Here is a 21,942-nt window from a genome sequence, read left to right on the forward strand (position 1 = left end):
TGCTACTTCATGTCATGGTCATCACAGATTTATTTGGTAACTATCTATTGTGTCACCCAACAAACCTGTTCATCACCAAATCTCTTCCTTTTCTGATGGTTATCATAAGCTGTCTGATCTATTTCCCCTTACCAAATTGTTTCTGTCTTATGCTTTGCCTTCACGATTCTGGCATTTTTCATCAAAAGCATGAATTTTCCTGATTCCATCCCCTACTTTGTTTACCATTGGTCACTGATTTTCCCACTTTTAATTAGTTCATCACTATAGCTGTAAGACACATACCAGATCATTCATTATTTTAAAATCCTGCCCTCATTATGGATAATTTCTGATATTACAGGTGTCACTTATCAAAACTTTTAAATTTAATAATATTAAATATTACAATAAGACCACTACCAGCATATCAGGTTTAATCAAAAATTACCCTGGTTTTGTGGTGTAGGTTGATAAAGCCTTGATTATGGTTCACTCAACTCAAATTTGAATAGTACCTCTGGTACTGAAGAGCTGTGCAGGGGAAGGTAGAAGTGAGTAGCATTACAGTGACTCACCTATCTTGGGGGGGGGGGGTCAGGTGGTCTGGTGGCTGTTTCACCAAATGCAAGTGGAGGCTTGCAGGTGATACAGTGGTTACTGGAGACGTGGGCTTTGGTTACCATACTGGTGCTGGTGGCACTCAATAGCTTACAGATGGGAGTATTCATATGCAGGGCAGAGAACAGTAAGCCTTTGCATTTATACAGGCACCCATGTCAGCTACCAGGGCCTGGGTTAGAGCTCAAAAAAGAAAAACTCCTGAGGGCTGCCTGAATTACCTTTGCAATCAGCTTTCACCCAACAGGAAAAGAATATGTTGCCTGATGATGAAGGGCTGATGGTTAGCAGTCACCAGGAGTTTAAAATGATTTTAAAACAAGTCTTATCAAAATTTACTTATAAAACAAATTTTCAAAGCTCAGTGTACTATAGAGAACTTACTAAGTAGCATCAATGTAATACTAATGCAACACTGAAATGAATCAAGTGTTTTCAAAAGAATTCTTACTTTGTCTCTTATCTGAGACAGCTTCACTGCACTCACTCAGTTCCTTGAGGACTTCACTTGCCAGGCTCATTTCCTGGTGTTATACTCATCAATTGCTATTCTCTGAATGGAATCACTGTTATTGTAGTCTTTAAGTGTGTATCATCTTAGATTTCTTTTTCTTTTTTTTTTTTTTGAGATGTTTCTCCTTTCTTAATCTTTGTGAAACCATGGAGGTGCTCTGTATAAGTTTAGGGAATGTGCTGGATGCAGGGCACCCCTTTGAAAAAACTTTTATTTTTATTTTTATTTGGTAGGTATAATCCCAGTCAGTTTTATTCAGAAATTGAGTTCTGGTCATGTTAAATCCTGGGGATTCATAAGTAAAGTGTCTGGTATTGTAGGGCAGTTTCTCATTCACTAATATATGGACTTCCGCTAAGTCAGATTTGTGTTAAGAATTGGAATGATTTTGCAGGTGCTAAACATACTTTATGATTATCTAGACCCCCCCATTGGCAAGTGTCCCTGGTGGTAAGATTTCAACAGGTCTTTCAGGCCTCAGAATACAGATAGAGTATTATCTTGTAACAAATTGATGTGGTCAACTAGTGTGCATTAACAATATTCACGATCAGATCAAAGTGTCTTCCTCAGTAAAATGTCTGCTACAGTCTGCATAAACATTAAGTGTGAAAGCCATTACTCCATTAGTGTGAGATGTAATGCATTGCTGTAATTCAGCAAGGATGATACCAGGACATGAAGACATAAAGAGCCACCATGTAGTCATTTTTTATTTCAGTTATAACTAGCCTTCAGCTAGAACTACAACTTTTTCTTATGAGTTACACAGCCAGTAGAGTATTCAGTGTCAAATCAAATGGGATTATATTTACATATTTTGTCACCTTCTATGGTTGAGACCATATCTAAAAAATAACTCGCAAATTTTCAATTATTTTTCAAAATGTCCCATAATTTGTCAAATACTTTTGCGCTGTTCCTTGTAATTTTTTTAATTTATTTTCTGGTAAGTCAATCAGTAATCCAAGCATTAGAATTTCATACTTCATATTCAAAAGAAAATCCATCCATCCATCCATCCATCCATCCATCCATCCACAACCACTTTTCCCCATTTTGTACTTGGGGTTGGGGTGTCACTTCAACAGTGACATTCATATAGATCCCAAACTTGTTCTTTTAAATTTCTAAGTAAATTAATGTAATATTAAAAAATATATATATGTTTTTTATTTGAGATATTAGTTTCACCATTTATTCTGGGTTTGTCTCACATACTTGAGTGAAGAAGTTGAGATGTATGTCTCAAGTCTAAAATAACAACACTGAGTTCTGATGGTGGAGTTGAAAGTATATGAATTGGAAATATTCTAAATTACCTGTACTTAACAATTGTGTAAATAATGCGTTTTTATAATTACAGCTTGTTTCCCTGGACGCATCGCCAAGCAGTATATTAAATAATGTGCCTGATGCACTGGCTGGTCAGATTTCACCTTCAGCTATGATTTTTGGTAACTCCCTTAATAGTAGCACTATTGAAAAGATAAACAAGAAGAACTGGAAGCCACAGCAGGTAATGATAATGTTTTATTTGTTTTATTCTAGTATATTGTTATATGAATAAAATATGCACATGCTTTATGTACAAGACATGTAAAGTACTTGTAAACTCAGTCATTATATAAATCATGGTTCATGTGTTATACTTTTGGCTTTACCAGTGTTCATCACACAATATCTTGCTTTAGTTTTAAACATAATGCCTGAAGTCATAAGAATCCATTCATTACATCAAGAAGGTCCAAGTGTATACTTCAGATTGACCAGTGATCTCATTGTTGCTGTCTCACTTTGTGGTGAATACATTCTTAGTTTTACTTGATGGCATAGTTGTAATCTCAGCTACATATTGTAAATGACCCAGCCAAGTGAAACACATAGTGAGGGCATTATTGCAGTCTGCACTATTAACACATCTCCTGCTATATAAAATGCAGTATCCCCTTCTCCCTGCATATTCAAAGACAGCTTACTCTTTGTCTGGGGTTCTCCTATCCGTCTCGCAAATCAAGTAATTGCTTGCTTGTAGTTCATGGTTAGTCCCATCCAAATCCTGTATATGTGCTTGTTCACAGTCTAAGGAACCCCTAACCCACACATTCCTTCATGTAGTGCTTTTACTTGTACACTAAATACCTTTGCTGTGCCATGCTGCATGTGGCATGCCAGGCAAGCTTGAGAAGAGGGTGCATTGTACTACTGATCTTCATCCTGCAGGGTGCCATGTGTTGTGTAAGCTATTTTACTGCACTGGTATGTGTGTTCAGTCTTCATATGGCCTACTGGGGCCTAGGTAGTAAAGGAAAATCCAGATATACAATTGGCCAGCTCCCAACTCTACAAGCCTCCAAGAAAGTTGTGCATGGAAAAGAAAGACAAGAAAATCATTCCTGTGTCATTGATGTCACTATACTATGTTAGCCACAATACGAGATATGGAATGCAGCCAGACTAGCAGCATGCAAGCCTATCCTTTGTTAGTCAAGTTTTTTGTTGGTATACTACAATAGAAGGCTTATTTACATTGTACGGCCCTTAGTTATACAGGGTTATATCCTGTCTAGAATAGTTAGATAATCTTCCACACGCTTGGGCCCCTTTTACACATGCACCCAGACAGCTAGTTGCAAGTCTCTACAAGAAGAAAAACAGCATTCTAGTCAAATAAAGCTTCATTTATTTCTTGCCATCCTTAGACAGCACTCCTCTTACAAGGTATAGAAGATCAGCAGTCAGCTAAGAGGTCTTTCCATTGATGGACAGATATGTTCCTTTTAGGAAAAAAAACTTTCATAATACTTAATTTTCTTTATATTATGTGTTGATTTTATTTGTAAAAAACATTGTGTTTTCTGAGTAAAATATTATTTTCAATGAGTGTCTCGAGACTAGATGGTCTAATATACTCTTTACCTGCTACTCTTTACTTTTACTGTTTGCATTTATTTTATGTACTTTTTGTGCAAAAACTTGTGATTATTTTGTTAGAGTTACTGTATATTATTAGAGACGAGGGTGTCTTGGAATTGGCACTTTGTATTTTGCTTGTAAAGACTGCTTTTAACAACTTACCCCTTACCAACTCAATCCAGCTGCACTAACTGGGAATCAGACTTCAATTTTAGCAGAGTCATGGAATAGTTTCCTGGTCCCACAGTTCTAACATCTTCTTCTAGACCCAAGACCAGAAAAACTTGCAAGGAGCCCTTGCCAACACAATAGGCTCAGTCTATGCATCAGCCATTGCTGGGATGCTCTTCTGTGGCCATTACTGGTTCCTCAGACCATTCACTTTCTCTACCAGATCCCTCTGGTTTATCCCCTTTAGCCACCATGGACTGGGGTCAGTCATATCCTCTGCAGTTGTTCAAGTAGTAGGCATGTGAGAGTCTTGTGTTGGTCTTGGAGGGGAAGGAGCAGAGAGTCTATTCCTGTGTGGCTGGGCTAAGAATCCTGCTCCCTAGGTTGAAGTACTATTCATGAGCTGGTCCCCTACTGAAGATGTCCCTAAAAAAAAAAAGAAGGAAAAATGTAAAAATGCATCATCCTCAAAGTGGATTTATATTAATAAGAGTGAGTTTATTATCTTGGCTAAAGGTTTATTGTAGGTTTTGAAATTTTTGTAAAAAAAAAAAAAAAAAAAAAAAAAGGTCTGTTTCTAAGGTGTCTGAGGTTCCCTGTCTGATGAGCAAGTTAGGGATGAGGAGAGGGCATCTTCTCTTTTTTTCTACCAAAAAGTCCTGATTATGATTTTGATGAACCAGAATGTTCTTTGGATAATTTTTTTTTCTGAATGTCATTCTATGGTGAATAAGTCTTAATGGGAACAAGGGAAATATTAATTGAGTTTCCAGAGCCTACTGCTATTCCTCATCTTTTGCCAGCTTTGGATGATGGTTATAATATGGTCTGTAATATGCCTGATAGTCAACCCGCAGCCCCTAAAAAGCCAAAGAAACTTTGTAAAGTTCATCAGTCTTATATTGCTTTCTCACCCAAGATCTGCCCCTGCAGCTATTTATGTGTCTAGTCCTCCTACTTCAAAAAATCTTGTTAATGTTATTCCTTCTCCCTCTGACAAGGATGAGAAAGCTGTTGACAGGTTTGGGAAGAGATTTTTTTTTTCTTCTACCTGTTTAGTTTTTAGAATTTTAAATTGTCAGGCTTGCATGTTAACCTAGTTTTGGCTTCTTTTGGTATTGTGAAAATTATTGCTGCCAATTTTCCCTCTTCAAAAGGTAAGTCCTTAGAATTCTGGAATTTTCCATTTTCCATTGGATACTGAGGTTTTGTTTGGTCCTTCAGCTCAGGTTCTCAGTAGCTTTGATGAAAGACAGAAATTGATTCAGGGGGTTACTCGGTTATTTCAGACCTCCTTCTCTGTGTGCGCTAAAAGTTTTGTTTCAAACTCTCGTTCCTTTTCTAAGAAGCAAAGCAGTCTTCAACAAGCTTATAGCTTGTAGATATATGAGAAAAGATGGCAAAAGGATTTAAAGAAAAAGGATGGTACCTTCCCGATAAATGGATATTCCAGTAATAAAGAAATACTATTGCAGGATTCTTTCTTCCTCTCTCCCCTCTCCCCGCCATATACCTAAACTTATCACAAAGACTGGTATTTCACCTTCTCTTTTGGCATCAGCTTGTATTAGAAAGTTCTAAGAGCTGATGTTCAACAAACACACTGCCAAACTGGCATAAGGGTAATAGTGCCCTGCTGCCCTTCCTTTGGCAGCATATCAAAGCTCAGCACTCTTCCCACTGCCTGCTTGTGTGTGTATATGAGTGGCCAGTCAACTAGCAGTAGAGGGATTACCTTTCAGACCTCAGACAGGGCCCTTTCAGTTTTTTAGTGACATAGTAAGCGAAGGATCTGCTGGAAGACTGCTCCTTACTCTGGATCTCTTCAGCTACTGAGCTCAGATAAGAAACCCTTTTGGGGTTTTACTCCTCCCTTCCACTTTTTCTAATAGTGCTTGCATAGTGTATTATGCTGATTTGCTTGTGTTTTTCAGAATGGAAAAGTGTATGTAGTTGGAGTTTTGCTTTACTTACTATATAATATTTATACAGTCAGGAGCGGCCTTAGGTCAACTGGTACCCTAGGCAAAAGGGCTCTACGGCACCCCAACGCTTCACCCAGTGCCCCCATCCTGGGCAACCTACACCAAATAAAAACTGGAAAATTGCCCCTACTAGAGTGGCACCCTAGGCGGCTGCCTAGCTGGTCTGTGCCTAAGGCCGGCTATGTATACAGTTTACTTTAAACTAAAAGCTTCATTTGAAAATGATGACAGGAATAGTTGCTGTTTTGCAGTATTTTCTTTGGCGTTATTATTTATTTGAGGTTATTGAGTAAATTTACATTTTTTCATTTAAATTATGAGTTTTGCACCATTTTGCAAGTTAAACATTTCTGACAGGAATTTTTTGTAAGTTTATACTAGATTCCTTCTATATGGCTATGTTATACTCTTTCTGTTCATTTGAGGATGATACTAGCCTCTGTTTATTAAAACTAGGGTCTTTTGTAGCATGTATTTTATGCTTTGTGCTGTGTTACTGAAACTAATGTCATTTTAATCAGTGCAGTATTCAGAATAGTATTCCCTGCAGAAATAGACTTAAATTTGCTATTTAGCGGGAGAACAATAAGCTTTGTCCATTATTATTGGGATGACTTTGCAGCCAATATTTGTTATTAACGTGGCTATTTTTTACCACCACCACTATGTACGCCTTGTGCACCTAAAAACATAGAAATAAATAAAAACATATGCCTCTTCCTATGGCTTGTGACTCCAGAGTAGCCTTGAGTAAGCCATTAAACCACTTGTCTTCTTTTTCCTCCAGGTCCCCTGGTGTGTTGTTAATACCACAACTGTGCATGATAGGAGGGTCAGGCATGTCTTGCAAGGCTGTACCATTGCCTGGTTCAGGTACTGAAGAAGCAAGTTTTTAGGTGCAGGGAAGTCTGGGGTGCAGAATCTGTTGTCAGTGTTGATATATTTCATCCTGGGATTCCCCAGAAATGTAGTACATGCAAAAAAATAGAGACAGAAGACCCACAATGCTACAGGGCAGCAGTCTCTGACTGTTTTCACCTGAGATGGTGACTATGACTAGATCCTTTGTTCTGGCAGTTGATTAAGGGGTGAAAACCTGGGTTTCGAGTAATGTCAGCAATCCCATCCCCTAACAACCATCCAAGAGTCCTGATTTAAGGTTTGAGAACTGTCAGAATCTAATCATCCACTTTTCTCTGAGGATGAACAGGTTCATAAACCCAAACAGATATTTTCTTTTTGCCAAATGCTGGATAGATTTAGAGATGTATTCAACTTGGAGCAGTGACTGGCTGCCCAAAAGATCAGCAGGGTTTATGATCCTTTAAAGGATGAGGACCTGAACAGCATACTTTTAAGAAAGTTTGCAATTCTGCTGTGCTGAGTCTGTGCCTAAAAAAGTTTATAAGAAATTCAAGGTGTCCTCGGCAATCAAGTTCCCTTGTCTGTAAACCCTGCTTGTGTTGTGTCCCTCTTCCAAAAAAAAAAAAAAAAAAAAAAAAAACTTTGTCTTCATCAAATCTAGTCCTTTCAGATAAACTACACAAGTGGTTAGAATCTCAAGGGAAGAATCTTGCACAGTCTAGCATGGCAGCTTTTAAAGTGTTTAACTACCAACATTTTATGTGGAAGTTTAGGCAGGTCAGTGTTAAAATATATTGTTTCCAATGTTTCTCAACTGTCAAAACATGCTTTCAGGATTTCAAGAGTACCTTGAAGAGGCTGCCACTATTTCTAGAAATGCAGCAATGTCAGTGGTGATAAGGAAATATGCTTGGTTGCACTACCAGAGCTTTTCTGATGTGTTAAAAAAATTTAATTATGAATGCTCCTTCTGACTGTGTGTGCTTGGCACAGCAACTAATCAGATCCTTGAATACTGGGAAGGCATAGATAAACTGATCCAAGGGATGTCGAAAATGTTTAATATTTCCAAGTTTCACCTCAATAAGCATGATAATTGTGGCAGCACAACAAACAGAATTCCCAGCAGAACAAAATCCAAGGCACTAAGAGGAAATGTCAGGATGAGAACTCCGCCAAACATAACAAGAGGGATTCTTTTCCCAAAATGGATATTGTCTGTTCCAGATTAGAGGTTTCTACTTCAGAATTTTCCTGGTTCCCAATACAGAGCTGTCATGGAGTCTGGTGTTGGACCTATACTTCCTGAATACTTTTGTCAAAGTTTCTAATTTCAAGATGCTCACCCTGCAGACAGTGCTTCCTCTTTTGCCAGACCACTGCTTCATGATAAACCTGGACATGAAGGCTATGTATCATCATATCCATATTGCTTATAGCTTCAGGAGCTATCTTAGATAGATTTTTGTCGGTTTACACTAAGAGCTGTCTGTATCGTTCTTTGTGCTATCCACTTCACCTTGAGTGTTTGCCTAATGCCTTGACCAGTAGTGACCCACTGTCAAACTCTTGCCGTTCACATTCGTCCTTACATGGATGACTTGCCGATTTGTGCAAAGTCTGCTTTCAGGTGTTTGGAATTGCTAGAGAAGGTCTCAACCTTACTGTCCCAGCTAGGGTTCAAGCTGAACCTGCAGAAGTCTTGCCTTACACCGTCATAAGGATTTATATTCCAAGGGTGTTTAATAGACTCCAACAAAAGAATGACCTTTCTTCCCCAAAGGCAAGATCCTGTCTCACCAGGCAGTGTTTCGCACCTCAGCAAGAGATGTCCTAGAAAAAAATCTAGGACAGATGGCATGCATGATTCTCATGATGCCATTGGGCTATCTCCACTTGAGGAAAATTCAGTGGTATGTCCCCAACTGCTGGACACAGCACCTACATTTCCTGGAATCTCAGATACCAGTACTGCCTTTTATCAGAAGAAAGTTATAGTGGTGTAGAACTCAGCTGAGTATCAATCTTGGATTTTCCATCTGTGCAGGTGCAATCTGTCCAAACAGATTCATTCAGCTTTGTTTTGGGAGGGATGTCCATTGGTGTGCAAAGGGAGGCCACTTGGGGGCCCAAGGATGCATGGAAGCATAGCAATATAAAGAAATGTTGATGTTGTTCTACACCTTGGATGCCCTTCACTACCTATAGGTTCATAGGTTCATAGATGTACTGGGCTAACTGCCTTTGTAGGCCATTTTAAATCTAGCCAATTACCCCATGTGAGACTCAAACCCTGCACCTTGTGCCTGTAAGGCAATTACGTTAAACATTTTGCCAACCTTCCTCCCTATTCTTGTGGTTATGCACAACACCAGAGTGATGTGCTACCTCTACAAACAAGGAGGTACAAAGTCCTAACCCATCTACTGGTTGGCAGTGATGGCCTGGGAGCTGGCTTTACAACAGTCTCTGTCTCTTAAGTCATCATACATCCTGTAAGAGAAAAACATTGTGGTAGGTAGACTAAGCAGATCCTGGGCAGACACACATGAGTGACAGCTCAAGGCAGTGGTGTTGCAGGATCTATTCCAAATAAGGAGAACATCACAAACATATCTGTTCATCTACCTTCAAAACACACATCTGGACAAATTCTGTTCCAGACATCCTTGCAGCAATGCTTGGAAATCAGAAGCTTTTTTGTTTCCTTGGATGGGAATGTTCCTGTATGTGTTTCCACCCTTTCCACTGATTCATAAGGTACTTCTGAAGGTTCATAAAGAAATGCCAGAGATTATAGCCATGACCCCATATTGGCCCAGGCAATCTTGGCTGTCCCTTCTAATGTTATTCACCAAGGCCAATTACCACAGTCTTACTCACACTCCGGATTTGCTCACACAGTCTCATTGGTGACTGGTGCATCCCACTTTAGAGCAACTTCAACAGACAGTCTAGATGATTCGGTCTTGACATGGTTTAGGTACTTATTTTATGAGGCTGTGCAGCAGGTGTTAAAGGTGGTCAGAAAACCTGCGTCAAAAAACCATATCTTTACAAATGGATGAGGTTTCCTAAGTGGGGCCTAAATGAAAACAGAGTCCCTTGGAGTTAACATCCCTCTGGCAATGAAATATTTGTGTGAGCTACTTCTGGATGCCTTATTGTATGCATCCATTAAGGTGCATTAGGCAGGAATCTCTGCTTGTCTGCCAGTGGATCCCACTCTTCCTTCTTCTCTTTTGCTAAAACACTTCATGAAAGGAGTATTGCACATAGTCCCACCTCGCAAACAAATTCTTCCTTTGTGGGATTTCACCTATGTTCTGTAAAACTTCCACCTTTCAAACCAGCAACTCAAGCTAATATGAAGTTCTTAATATAGAAAACGGTTTTGGTTATTGCTCTGACATCTGCAGGGTGGGTTTCTGAGCTGCAAGCTGTGATAGCGGGACAGCCTTACCTGATTTTCCACATCGATAGGCTTATGTTATGCACTAATCCCTCTTTCATGCCAAATGTGGTCTCAGAATTCCTCCTCAATCAGGCTATTAATCTCCCTGTATTCTTTTCAGAACCAAAGAATAAGGTAGAGAGGATACTTCATACCCTGGATGTGCATCAGCAGCTCAGGTGTTACCTTGATAGAATGAAACCCTTTAGGAAGGCTGAAGGCTTTTTCATTTCCTACACAGGGGCAAATAAAGGTCATCTTGTTTGTCCTCTGGTACTGGGTTTAGTCATATCTACTGTGGCAAGGTGAATCCAGGCAAGGTAAAGGTTCATTCTACTAGGGTCCTTTCTTCTTTTCCTGTGGCAAAATGGAAAGGAGTGGACTCTAGAAGTATTCTAGAGGAAGCTAATTGATCCGCTGTCCTTAGTTTTATGAAGCACTACAATCTGGATGACTTTTTTAAATCCAACACATGCTTCACTAGGGCTACTATCCAGGGGCTCCTGGAGCCTTATATTTCCTCCTGACAGGCTAGGTAAGCTTTCGGAATCAGTAAGGCAATGTGTTTTTTTGAGCATGGTACAGTTATAAGTCCTACTTACCTGTAACAATAGATATTATATAACACACTGCCTTATTCATAGCATTCTCACACCCACCAGTTTTTGTGTATATATAGTTTGGCATTGGAGTTGCTGATGAGTAATGATCACCAGCCTTTATAGTTGTGAGTGTTTGTGTGCTTTTTTACTTTCGAACAGTAGGTATTAACAAAGCTTGCATTTTCAACTTCTATTCTTGCTGGTCCCTAGAAAACTGAAAATGTCCTGTCTATGGATCTGAAAGGTAGTCCTAGTACTGCCAGCTTATTGGTACATCACACCCACAGACAGGCAGTGGGATGAGCTTCAAACATTGATAGACTGCCAGAGGAAAGGTAACAGGTCACTACTACATATGCTAGTTTGTCAGCGAGTTCTATGAAATTTATAGTTACACAGGTGAGTAGGACTTATGCAACTTACTTTCTGGACAGTAACTGATGGCAGTGAAAAGGCTTACTTCCTTTTTAAGGGATCCCCCCTCATCCAAATCAGACTTCACTTTTTCACCAAATCATCTACCAAATACTTTCTAGAGGGCCATAGAACTAGTTACATCAGGTAAGTTTAGTCAAGACATTTTCTGGTTCCAAAGAAGGATACCTCTTTTAGAACAGCTCATGATCTATCCTTTCTCAAAGCGCCAAAGTTTAAGATGTTGTCCCTACAAACGCCGTTACCTCTCATTCCTTCTCCTGAATTTTTTTAGTAATTCTACATTTGAAAAACATTTATCATCACATGTTTCCACACATTTCAGAGGTTTTTAAGGTATTTTGTGTATGGGTTACAGTATCAGCTGTCTGTATTACCCTCTAGGTTATCTACTGATCAAAGGGTGTTCACAAAGTGGCTAGCTCCTGTGATAGCCCATTGCAGATTGCAGGTATTCACATTTTAATATATTTTGATGGCTTTCTTATTTTTGCAGTCTTTTTCAAAGTATCAGTAGTCCATTACATGGCTAATAAATCTTGCTCAGGTCAACATTCAAAAATCTTCTTTGATTCCATCTCAAGGATAGTGTTTTTAGGATACCTTCTTGATGCCTCCATGCAAAAGGTATTCCTTCATCAAGACAATAGACCTGTATCTAGATTTGTTCCTGAGCTTGTCCAGTCAATCTCAGACTTCATCCAGGGAATATTTCAAGTTTCTAGATTTCATGGCATCTATAATTTTCATGACACATTTTACCAGATTACTCATGAGAAACCTTCAGTGGGTACTGAAGACAGTTGGGTCCCAGCATCTGCAATCACTGATTTTTTCAGATTCCATTGCTGGGTTTTGTGAAGAAAGAGCTTGACAGAGAGTCAAGATATCATTGAACCCAGTTCTTCCATTCTCTGTTACATCTTCTGCACAATCTGAAACAAAAAGCTGCATTGGACTTTGCATGTGAAGCTTTGTCCAAGGGTGTAAAAGTGCAAGGTGCATGGAACTAACAGGACAGGCCAAAGCACATCAGTGTAAAAGAGATGCTGGCTGCTATTCATGCTTTCAAGTCTCCTTATCATCTGTGGTTATCAGGACCTCTTTCAGTGATCTCAGACAATACTACAGTGGTGTGGTTTAAAAATAATCTGGGGGGGGGGCACAGGGTCCCATCATCTGTGCAGGCTGGCTGTGTTGGCTTGGGAGGTCACAATTCAGCAATGTTTAACCATCCAAGCTTCCTACATTCTGTTAGTGAAAAATGTATTGGCAGACAACCTATGCAGGATTAGACCAGACATTTATGAAAGGAAAATGAATTTTTTTTTTTTTTTTGGGGGGGGGGGGTCTTCCACAAACTGATTCAAATGTAGGAAACTTCTCAAGTATATTTGTCTGCCTCCTTTCAAAACAGGCTCCAGGGCATACTGGTCAACTGTCCAGAGTTTTGTAGACTATCCATATTTCTGGACTGTTCCTCATAAAAGTTGTGGTTTTCAGGCAAATCACTGGGATGATCTGAGGACTGAAGTCACTAAATAATGATATTCTAAGGTTTCAGACTTCAAATTCTTCAAAAATGCATGTTAAAATTAATCCTGTTACTCTAGAACCTTTCTAAACTTATAGGAGTAATATTTAAAATATGTCCCTAGTTTTGGGCCTTTGTCCCCCCATTTTGTCTGGCTTTGTACAGATGTCTTGCACTAAGAGGATGAAAGGTATGCTCCTGGGTCCCTTGCAAGCAGGCTTGGCAAGCAGATGTTTTTTCATTCCATTGCATAGAATGTTGCTGTATGCCTTTACATCCTTTCTACTGATATCCATGGTCATTCTAAAGATTCAGGTGGGCTCTCAAAAGATGGATTTGTGACTCCATTCTGGCCTAGGCAATAATAGTTGTCTCTTTGTATGGTATAGACAGTTTCCACAAGCATCCTTAACAATGAGCCTACTAACACAAATGAGGGCTCATTCAGGGTTTATGTACCACTGGTGTTACAGTATTTGTGTGTTAATATCTTCTGGCCTTTCTCACTCCTTGATCAAAATTAATCTTTTGGCCATGTCAGCATGTTTGCTCATGGATCCCTCCTCTTTCTTTTCAGTCTTTTGTCAAAATGCTCTTTAAGTGGGGTTTACATTTAAGACCACTTAAGAAACAGGTGGTACCTACTTGGTATCTTAACTTTGTCCTGGAAAAGTTTTCCTTTTGAACAAACTCATTTAGCTGACTTACAATTCATTACTTGAAAGATAGTGTTACTCATTGCTCTGTCATCTCCAAGAAGAGTATCTGAGTTGCAAGCTTTTATGATGGGTCAGTCCTGTTTGATATTTCACAGTGATAGGATCACTTTAAGAACAAAGCCCTCATTTATGCCTAAAGTGGTTTCATAGTTTACTTTGAATCAAACCATCAACCATTTAACTTATTTCCTGAGAATAAAAAAAACAGGGAGAAAGGATTAGTCATACTATGGATGTGCTTAGACAACTTCAGTCTTATCCTGACAGAACTAAATCATTTAGGAAAGCTGAAAATTTGCTTATTTCTTATGAAGGAAAGAAAAAAAGGGCATCCCATGTTGAAAGAGATTAGTCCCAGATTGTTGTCCCTTGCTATTCCCACCATTATGAGATGCTTCCTGGTATTAAGGCTCACTCTCCCAGGACCTTGGCTATTTTGTTGGCTTACTGGGGAAGGAAGTCTAGATGGAACTTCATAGCCCTCTGTTGAAATTTTTACAAAGCACTATAAAATAGATTTCTTTTCTAGGTATAGAACAGGTGTTGCTAAGACTATTTCCCTTGGCTGTTAGACCCTAATCCTTCATCCTTCCAGTCTCTCTCTCTCTCAGCTATGGGAATCTGCCTATATAGTCAAGGCTACAGCAGCAGTGGTTTGTGAATGAACTATGTACAGTTGTGTAAGTAAACTTACCATAATGGTAGATGATTGATTAAGTCACTGCTGCAGCAGTTGCTGTCTTGATCTCAGTGTACTTGGTACTAGCCTCTATCTCAGTCTCTTTAGGACCTTATTGTTGGGATATAATCCCCCTTTTGATACTTAGGTACATTTGCTGTTTATACAGACCTGAACCTTGACATAGTTGTAGCAGCATACTGACTTGGACCACATAAAAATGGCACACCTCTGGAGACAAGAACACCAGCTTGCAGCCTTGACAGGAAGTAAAACAATTCCAACTATCACTCCCTCTGCAGGATCTACTCTCAGTTCTATCAAGTTCCAAACCAGTGTTCCTCCATATGTAGGACTGTTACTAAATGGACTTCCCCAAGAAATACTAAATGGACTACCCCTGAGAATACCTGATGCAAAATCAACCCAGAATCCTTAGCCAGAAGCTGGACATTTAATCCTAGAGACTAATATTTTGGTCTGTCCCCATCGCCAGGATTATGTAAATCAAATGTAACAAAAATGTTAACAAAAGGAGGAAGCTACTACAAGATAGAGCAAAATCCTTAAAAGGAGGAAGCTACTACAAGATAGAGCAAAATCCTTAAAAGGTAAGACACCCTTGATCACTATAAGTAAAAAACTAAGAGCTCTCATAAAATCATCCAAAGCAAATTTTGAGAGAAAAATAGCTAAAGACTCAAAAGACAATCATAAGGCCTTCTTTAGCTATGTTAGAAACCTGGGAGGAACCTCCCAGATATGCTCAGAACTAGTTCAAAATGATGTGAAGATTACTGATCCTACAGACATTGCCAACATACTGGCTGACAGGTTCAGTGCAAACTTCTCCCCTCCCCAAAGGAGAGATATCTATACCAGCGATTGCAGCCCCCAAACATCTCCAACGCCCAAGTGAGAACTGCTCTCTCCAAAGCAAAAACACAGCATCCATGGGACCTGATGGTGTCCCGGCTGTGTGCTCCACGAACTCAACGAGGAATTAAACCCACAGCTCGGACAGCTGTTTAATCATAGTCTTACCTCTGGATCGTACCCAGGAGTGGCGCACTGCAACTGTGGTCCCACTTCACAAAGGCGGTGCCTCCACCGACCCTGGAAATTACCGCCCATTAGCTTGACAAGCCTTATCTGCAAAGCCATGGAGAAGATCATAATGGACCTCATAAATAAAGACATAGGAATTTGCAGACTTTGGATCCATCCCAGTTTGGCTTTGTCAAAGGCAGATCATGCCTTCTAAACTTGGTTGACTTTTGAAACAGTCACCAAAGCCATTGATGAGGAAAGGCAGTCCATACAGCCTACCTCGATCTGGCGAAGGCCTTCGATACAATACCCCACTCGGGTATCATTGAAAAACTCATCAGCTTAAATGTTAACCCATACATCACAAGATGGGTTGCAAACTGGCTGAGTGACAGAACCCACAGGGTCAGAGTTGCTGGCGCCATGTCAGACTCAAAGCCTGTCACAAGTGGTGTACCACAGGGCTCAGTCCTGGGCCCACTCTTGTTTGGCATCTACTTTTCAGTACAAGCAAACACAGGAGGGTTATGGCTGACAAAGTTTGCAGATGACTGCAAACTGGGCCATAGTAGAAAACACATCTGACACAGATATCCTTCAGAAGGGTCTCACAGAAACGGATAACTGGTGCCAGAGCCATGGCCTAAAGTTAAATGCCAAAATGCATAGTCATACCCTTCGGGAAAAACAAGGTTACCCTAGCTACCAAATAGGTGGCAATCCACTGAGCATAGAAGAAGTTATCAGGGACCTGGGGACCCAGGTTGACAGTAGTCTGTCATTCGACACCCATGTAGCTAAAGTAGTTAGGAAGACCTTCTACATTGCCCACCTTATCATGAAGGGATTATCATCTAGATCAAGGGAGGTCATAGTCTCCTATACTCATCACTCATCAGACCAATGATTGAGTACAATGCCCCATTCGAATGTATCTGACCCGACACTTGCAGCAGCTGGAGAGGCCACAAAAGTTCCTCACCAAAAGGATAAAGGGTCTCAAACATCTGTCCTATGCTGCCCGACTGAAAGAACTCCAGCTCTATTCAGTCGCTTGCTCAGAGGTGACCTTTGCCTAACATACAAGGCCATGTCAAACCCAGATTTGATGAATATGCTTCACCTCAAAAATCTAGATCCGTCAGAGCCACAAGGCGGAGACTTAAACCTCGACACGGCTATTAATAGGGCGCTGGAGGGATAGATTCATCACCCAAAGACTCTATGCTGTGGAATAAAATCGGTATATGTGAGGCAGAGCACCTCGCTGGCCTTGTTCAAGAGAAATCTTGACCAATGGATGGGAGATCGCAGATATACCCCAGGGATTACCTCAGTGTCACTGCTCAACAGAGGCACAGCAAAATAATGGGTATAGTTCCCCATACTAAAGGGGTGGCGTAAGCCACAAAACTATGGGCTAGGCTTGTAAATGCCCTCGGGCAGATAGCCTAGTATGAACCTATGAACCTATGAACCTAAATTATGATTTGCAACCTTTCAGTTGTTATATGAATGCTTTTGAGCTTTGTATAGCTGCCTATGTTGGGTAGCTGCACATTGCAGAGTTAGGTCATTTGAGGTAGGCTGACCATTATTACATTTTAATGTAAAGATAACCTGCACTCTGAGATTGAGTCTGTAAAGTTTTTACTTTAGCATGGGATTTTTTTTTTTTTTGTTAAATTTGGGCTAATTGGTGTTTGGATAGACTGTTTTCTGGATTTGATGAAGCTCCTTACAAGAGCAAAAGCACTGTCTTTGGTCCCCATATTTCCATGTTGGACCACTGTTTATGATACTTGACTGGATTCCCATGCTCGAGAGTTATTGTTATCATATTCTGGCCAACCACCATTCAGATAAAATTTTACTTGAATAAGACAGGATGACTGCAGGCATTTAATAAGCAGCACAAAACACACCACAGTTACATACAGAAACCTGGCTATTAATATTACAACTATTCTTTAAACTTTTAGACTCACAGCATCTACTGGTAAAGTCTGATCTCTAAATATGTTGTTTGAAATCATTAAAATGATTCTGAACATATTTTGGAAGTGGATAGTTGGTTTGCCTTAGCACACTCAACTGAAATGATGGGATCAGATATGGAAAAACGATAGTCTGTTCACCCACTTACATAACTTACATGAGATACTCCTGTCATATTTTTTAATATTTTTAACTGTGGATAGCCTCACATTTATCTGTAGTTTAGAATGAGTCACAAACAGTGGATTCTTTCTCTTATGGACTGAATGTAGAAGTAAAATAAACTGCTACATTGATAAAATGTACATGAATGCAGTTCCACATTTGTGTCACTTTTTGTAAAGGGGAGCTATTCAGTTTTTTCCTACTATTTTTATTTTTCTAGTTAAGTTCTATATTTTTATGTCAGTTTATTATGTTATAATCCTTTAACACTATTCATGGTAGCCTAACTTATGTTTATTTTAGGACTGTTTTATGGTTTATTTTACTGTTCAACAATGTTTTACTCAGAAGGAGTGTGGCGTGATGAATGACTGAATTATACCCATTACCACAATAATTTCATTGTAATCTTCTATATTCATGATTACCTTACTCACTGCATACAAGGCACATTATGATAGGCAGTCACTTGCAGGGCAAACATACAAACTATTCATAAACAGAAGTATGTGAATTTCAATATATGCCCAGTGAGCTGCAGACTAAAATGACTAAAATGTAGAAGCTTACTGTGCCATTCATTTTCAGTGGTATACCAAGTATCACGTGAAAGCACATAGTGCACATAGTGCAAAAGCAAATGGGGTTTTGCTTCAAGCCAGGGCACACAGGATCAAAGCATGTGTGCCCTGCATTTTAATATGAGTTGCACTGCAAGGAAGGGGGGTAGGGGGAAAAATGGTACTCGTCAAGAGTTGCCTTTGCATTTAAGCAATGCCATTTCTATGTAATTCAGCAATTTTAAAAGAGAAACTTCAGTGAAATCCCATTTATTCGAATACATAATCTATCCTGTGGTATCATGACTTCATAGGAGGTAATGTTACATAAGGGCATCTACCTTAAATGAGGGGCGGATAGGGATTGCCCCCCAAACCACCATCCAGGATTTTTTCCCTAGTTTTGATAATCATGATGTTTATTTATTTTTATTTTTTTATTTCACATTTGTTGACCAGGATAGTCCGATTGAAGTCATGTCCATTTTCAGTGGAGGCCCGGGGAGAAAAGCTCCAAGACAAACAGCAACAGTTAAAATAAAAATAACGACTCTTTACAGATTTGATATTTATAGATCAAGTTTATGGATAGATATAGATAGTTTATGGATCAAGTCTTGAGCTAATATATACAGCATAAAAGACTGTGCTCCTTGTACATGTGGAGTTATTTTAGTGCGAGGAGGAAAGGTCTACACAATACTCATTGAAGTTATACCTCCCCAACATCTGTAATAATGATGCATACTACTGTTATAGACTGCTACTTCATAATGCTTGTAAACCTGTGCCTAGTATGAATCAATGACTTCTAAACTATAAAAATAAACATTTCTTTTGAAACAGCTATTACGTTTTATGCCATTTTTAAACTATTCCGCACACACTCAAGTCAGGGCTGTCAACACCAGCAGCTGCAAGTAGCATTACTATAGCGTGCTACCTTGTAACTTTCCTGAAACTTTACTGCATTTAAATCAAGGGCTCCCAAACAACAACAGCAAAAAGTAAACAGAGGTTACCACCATTTTGCCATACATTTTCATTCTTTCATGTCTGCCTCTCATTCATCCAGTGGGGATTATAGTTCTCAGTGCTTCAACTAGTTGAATAAATCCACTTCATTACTGGTGTTTGTTTAACTGATCTTAAGCGTTCATATTTCTTGCTGATAGTTTGATTCCAGGCTGTTCATAATTCTTTCACTTTTCGCACTTCATTCTTTTGATCCAGTATTTTATCTTGAATACTAGAAAGAGTTTAAATGGCACATTTCCCATATTGGCCTTCATGAAAGACAATCGTACCAATTAAGATTGGAATGAACTGTCCCTTTCAGCTAGCTGGTTCTTTTTTAAATTAACTTTTTTATTTCCTCAAACATATTCAGCCATCACCTAGGCTTTGGTTCCACTTGGGATGAATACCTAAAAATGGCTCTTATAACAGTTTGACTGTCAGTTCATATTCTCTACAGCCTCTTATTGCTGTAATGTATTTACATATTTTTGGGTAGGATGTCAGCAGTAGTTATTTCTTTTACAAAACTCTGGTTTCCTCTATTTTTGGTATTTTTGTAGTTTTACCAGTATGCATTCTATTTTTGTCCAGTTGGCCATACTCAGAGCATGCACACAACTCCAGCTGGGGAACACCGGTCTACCTGCTTATCTGAGTTTTCATTCAATTAATACATCTGTTTCTTTCCATTTTGGGTTTGCAGAGAATCACAGGTTTTCTCTTCTTGACCTGTCTTCTGAGTAACTTCTGCCTTATATCTTTTGAGTTGTGTAGATCAGAGTTTAGCGTGTGTGCGCTATGTCTTTAAGAAGCATGCGAGGTTGTGCGTTCATGTATAAATTCCAGACACGTGCAATCCCTAGTGCCATTTTGACGAAGCAGCCAGTGTGTAAGCATGTATGATTGCAGTAGTTAGTTTGTATACAAGTTACTAAGTCATAGTCAAATAAGCTTTACAGTAATGTGTTTGTATAGAATAAAGCTGCTTAAACAGAACCCATGAAGACTCGTTTATTCGTGTACCAACACGAAAGCGACAAGTTGCCTTATTTTCTCCTTCTTTCCTTCATTTCAACTCATTTTCTATCTTTCTTTCCTTCATTTTAACTTCTGATTTTTTTAATTTTTATCAGGTTAAAAACTGTCTACTTGATGCTTCTTCAGTATCCTCCAGTCTTTTATTTGACCTGATACTCCTCAGCTGTCCTGCCTATTGGAAAATTAATTCCCCTAACAGGGCTATAGTACTCACTGTGATCTGTAACAACCTGTTGGAGGTAACTTCCAACTCTTTCTTCACTAAGAGAGCCGTCACAAAGGATCAGAAATGCATGGTCATTGTCAGTCAGATTCAGGAGTGTAATAGCTGCAGTCTGGCCTGCTTCCAACATTTCTGTCGGACGGTTCTTCAAAACTTCTGTTCCCCTCTCTTCATTTGGAATTAAATTATTTTTATTTTTGCCAGTTTTCCACCTTGAAAATATTCAGCCTTGTATTTTCCCACCAGAGTTAAATATTTCCAAGATAGTAGCAATACTATATTTTTTGTTAAATTGTCATTTCTTGCACTGTGTTTGCAATTTTCAGCACATTACACAGACAGCCACCATACCAAAAGGACAAGCTATATGCCATTTTATTAAGTCTTTCTTTGTGGCCACAGTAATCATGGGTAGGTTTTTAAGGTTTGTTTTAGGTTTTTTTAACTGCCTAAGGAAATAACTTGGATCTCGGTCCTGCTGTTAGAGAGGACGGACTTTATAAAAGATATAAACTTGTTCTGATGCTATTAAGGATGAACCTCCTCATCTAAGGTATGATACCATATGAAATATATGTGCATAGCATGAAGACAGATCTGAGTTCAGGTCCATCCTTTGTCCCATACTCACCCTCCTTCTCCCTCCATTTCAGGCTCTGTATCAAGTTTACAGTTCAATTATTGCTATTTTGCAGGGCATACTCTAGACATTGAGAGGATTATCATAGTGCATTATTAATACTGACAGGGACCAAAGCAGCCTGGGAATGTTTTATGTGCAGAGCTGTGATAACACTCACTATCATGCTGTTACTAGAGCTATACAGGTCATATAGGTGTATTTGTATGGTTCACAACCTTTATTTATAATAAGTATTCTACCACTCAACTGTACTATCTTCAAGGAGAATTTATAGTAATGTTTGCCTTCTTGCATCCCTTTATTTGGAACTAAAATAGGACTTTAACATAGTTTCATAAAAGACTGTGTGATATTACAAATTTCATAGATTCTTTTTTGTTTCTGTGTCTTGAACTGAATCTTTACCATCTTTGGCAACTTCCTATCATGGGTATATACCTCTGTGAGGACTATGGTTCAAAGAACCTAAAACTATTCAGGACACACTGAATGTATTTAGAAGCCTTGTGCCTAACTCCACAGTGTCATTGAAAGCATGAGAGTAGTACAGGCCTATGGAGGGATCCAGAAGAGCTTGGCAAAAATTGGGCAGGACCAGAGAATACAGAAGAATGCCAGGCCCAGTTGCTATGATTTGCTGTTAAGCATTTGTTGTTTTTCTAACTACTTTATGCAGTTGTATTGTGTCTTATTCACGTGTAGTTAAAATGTGATGATATTTTCCTTCTAACTCCTAAACAGTTGTAAATGCTGATTCTATAATTAACTTTCA

The 21,942-nt window shown here is 39.2% G+C and overlaps 1 protein-coding gene across 1 annotated transcript in view; it reads left to right on the forward strand.

Moving 5' to 3' along the window:
- The window catches only part of LOC122816734 (mesothelin-like), a 464,103-nt gene that overhangs the window by 59,599 nt on the left and 382,562 nt on the right, over positions 1-21,942 (forward strand). Inside the window, exon 5 of the mRNA XM_044089728.1 lies at positions 2,481-2,633. Within this exon, the coding sequence (XP_043945663.1) occupies positions 2,481-2,633 (153 nt within the window). The remainder of the gene's footprint in view (positions 1-2,480; positions 2,634-21,942) is intronic.

This window comes from Protopterus annectens, chromosome 12.part0 (genome assembly GCF_019279795.1).
Source record: "Protopterus annectens isolate FY-2018-M chromosome 12.part0, PAN1.0, whole genome shotgun sequence".
In the NCBI taxonomy this organism is placed as follows: domain Eukaryota; kingdom Metazoa; phylum Chordata; order Ceratodontiformes; family Protopteridae; genus Protopterus; species Protopterus annectens.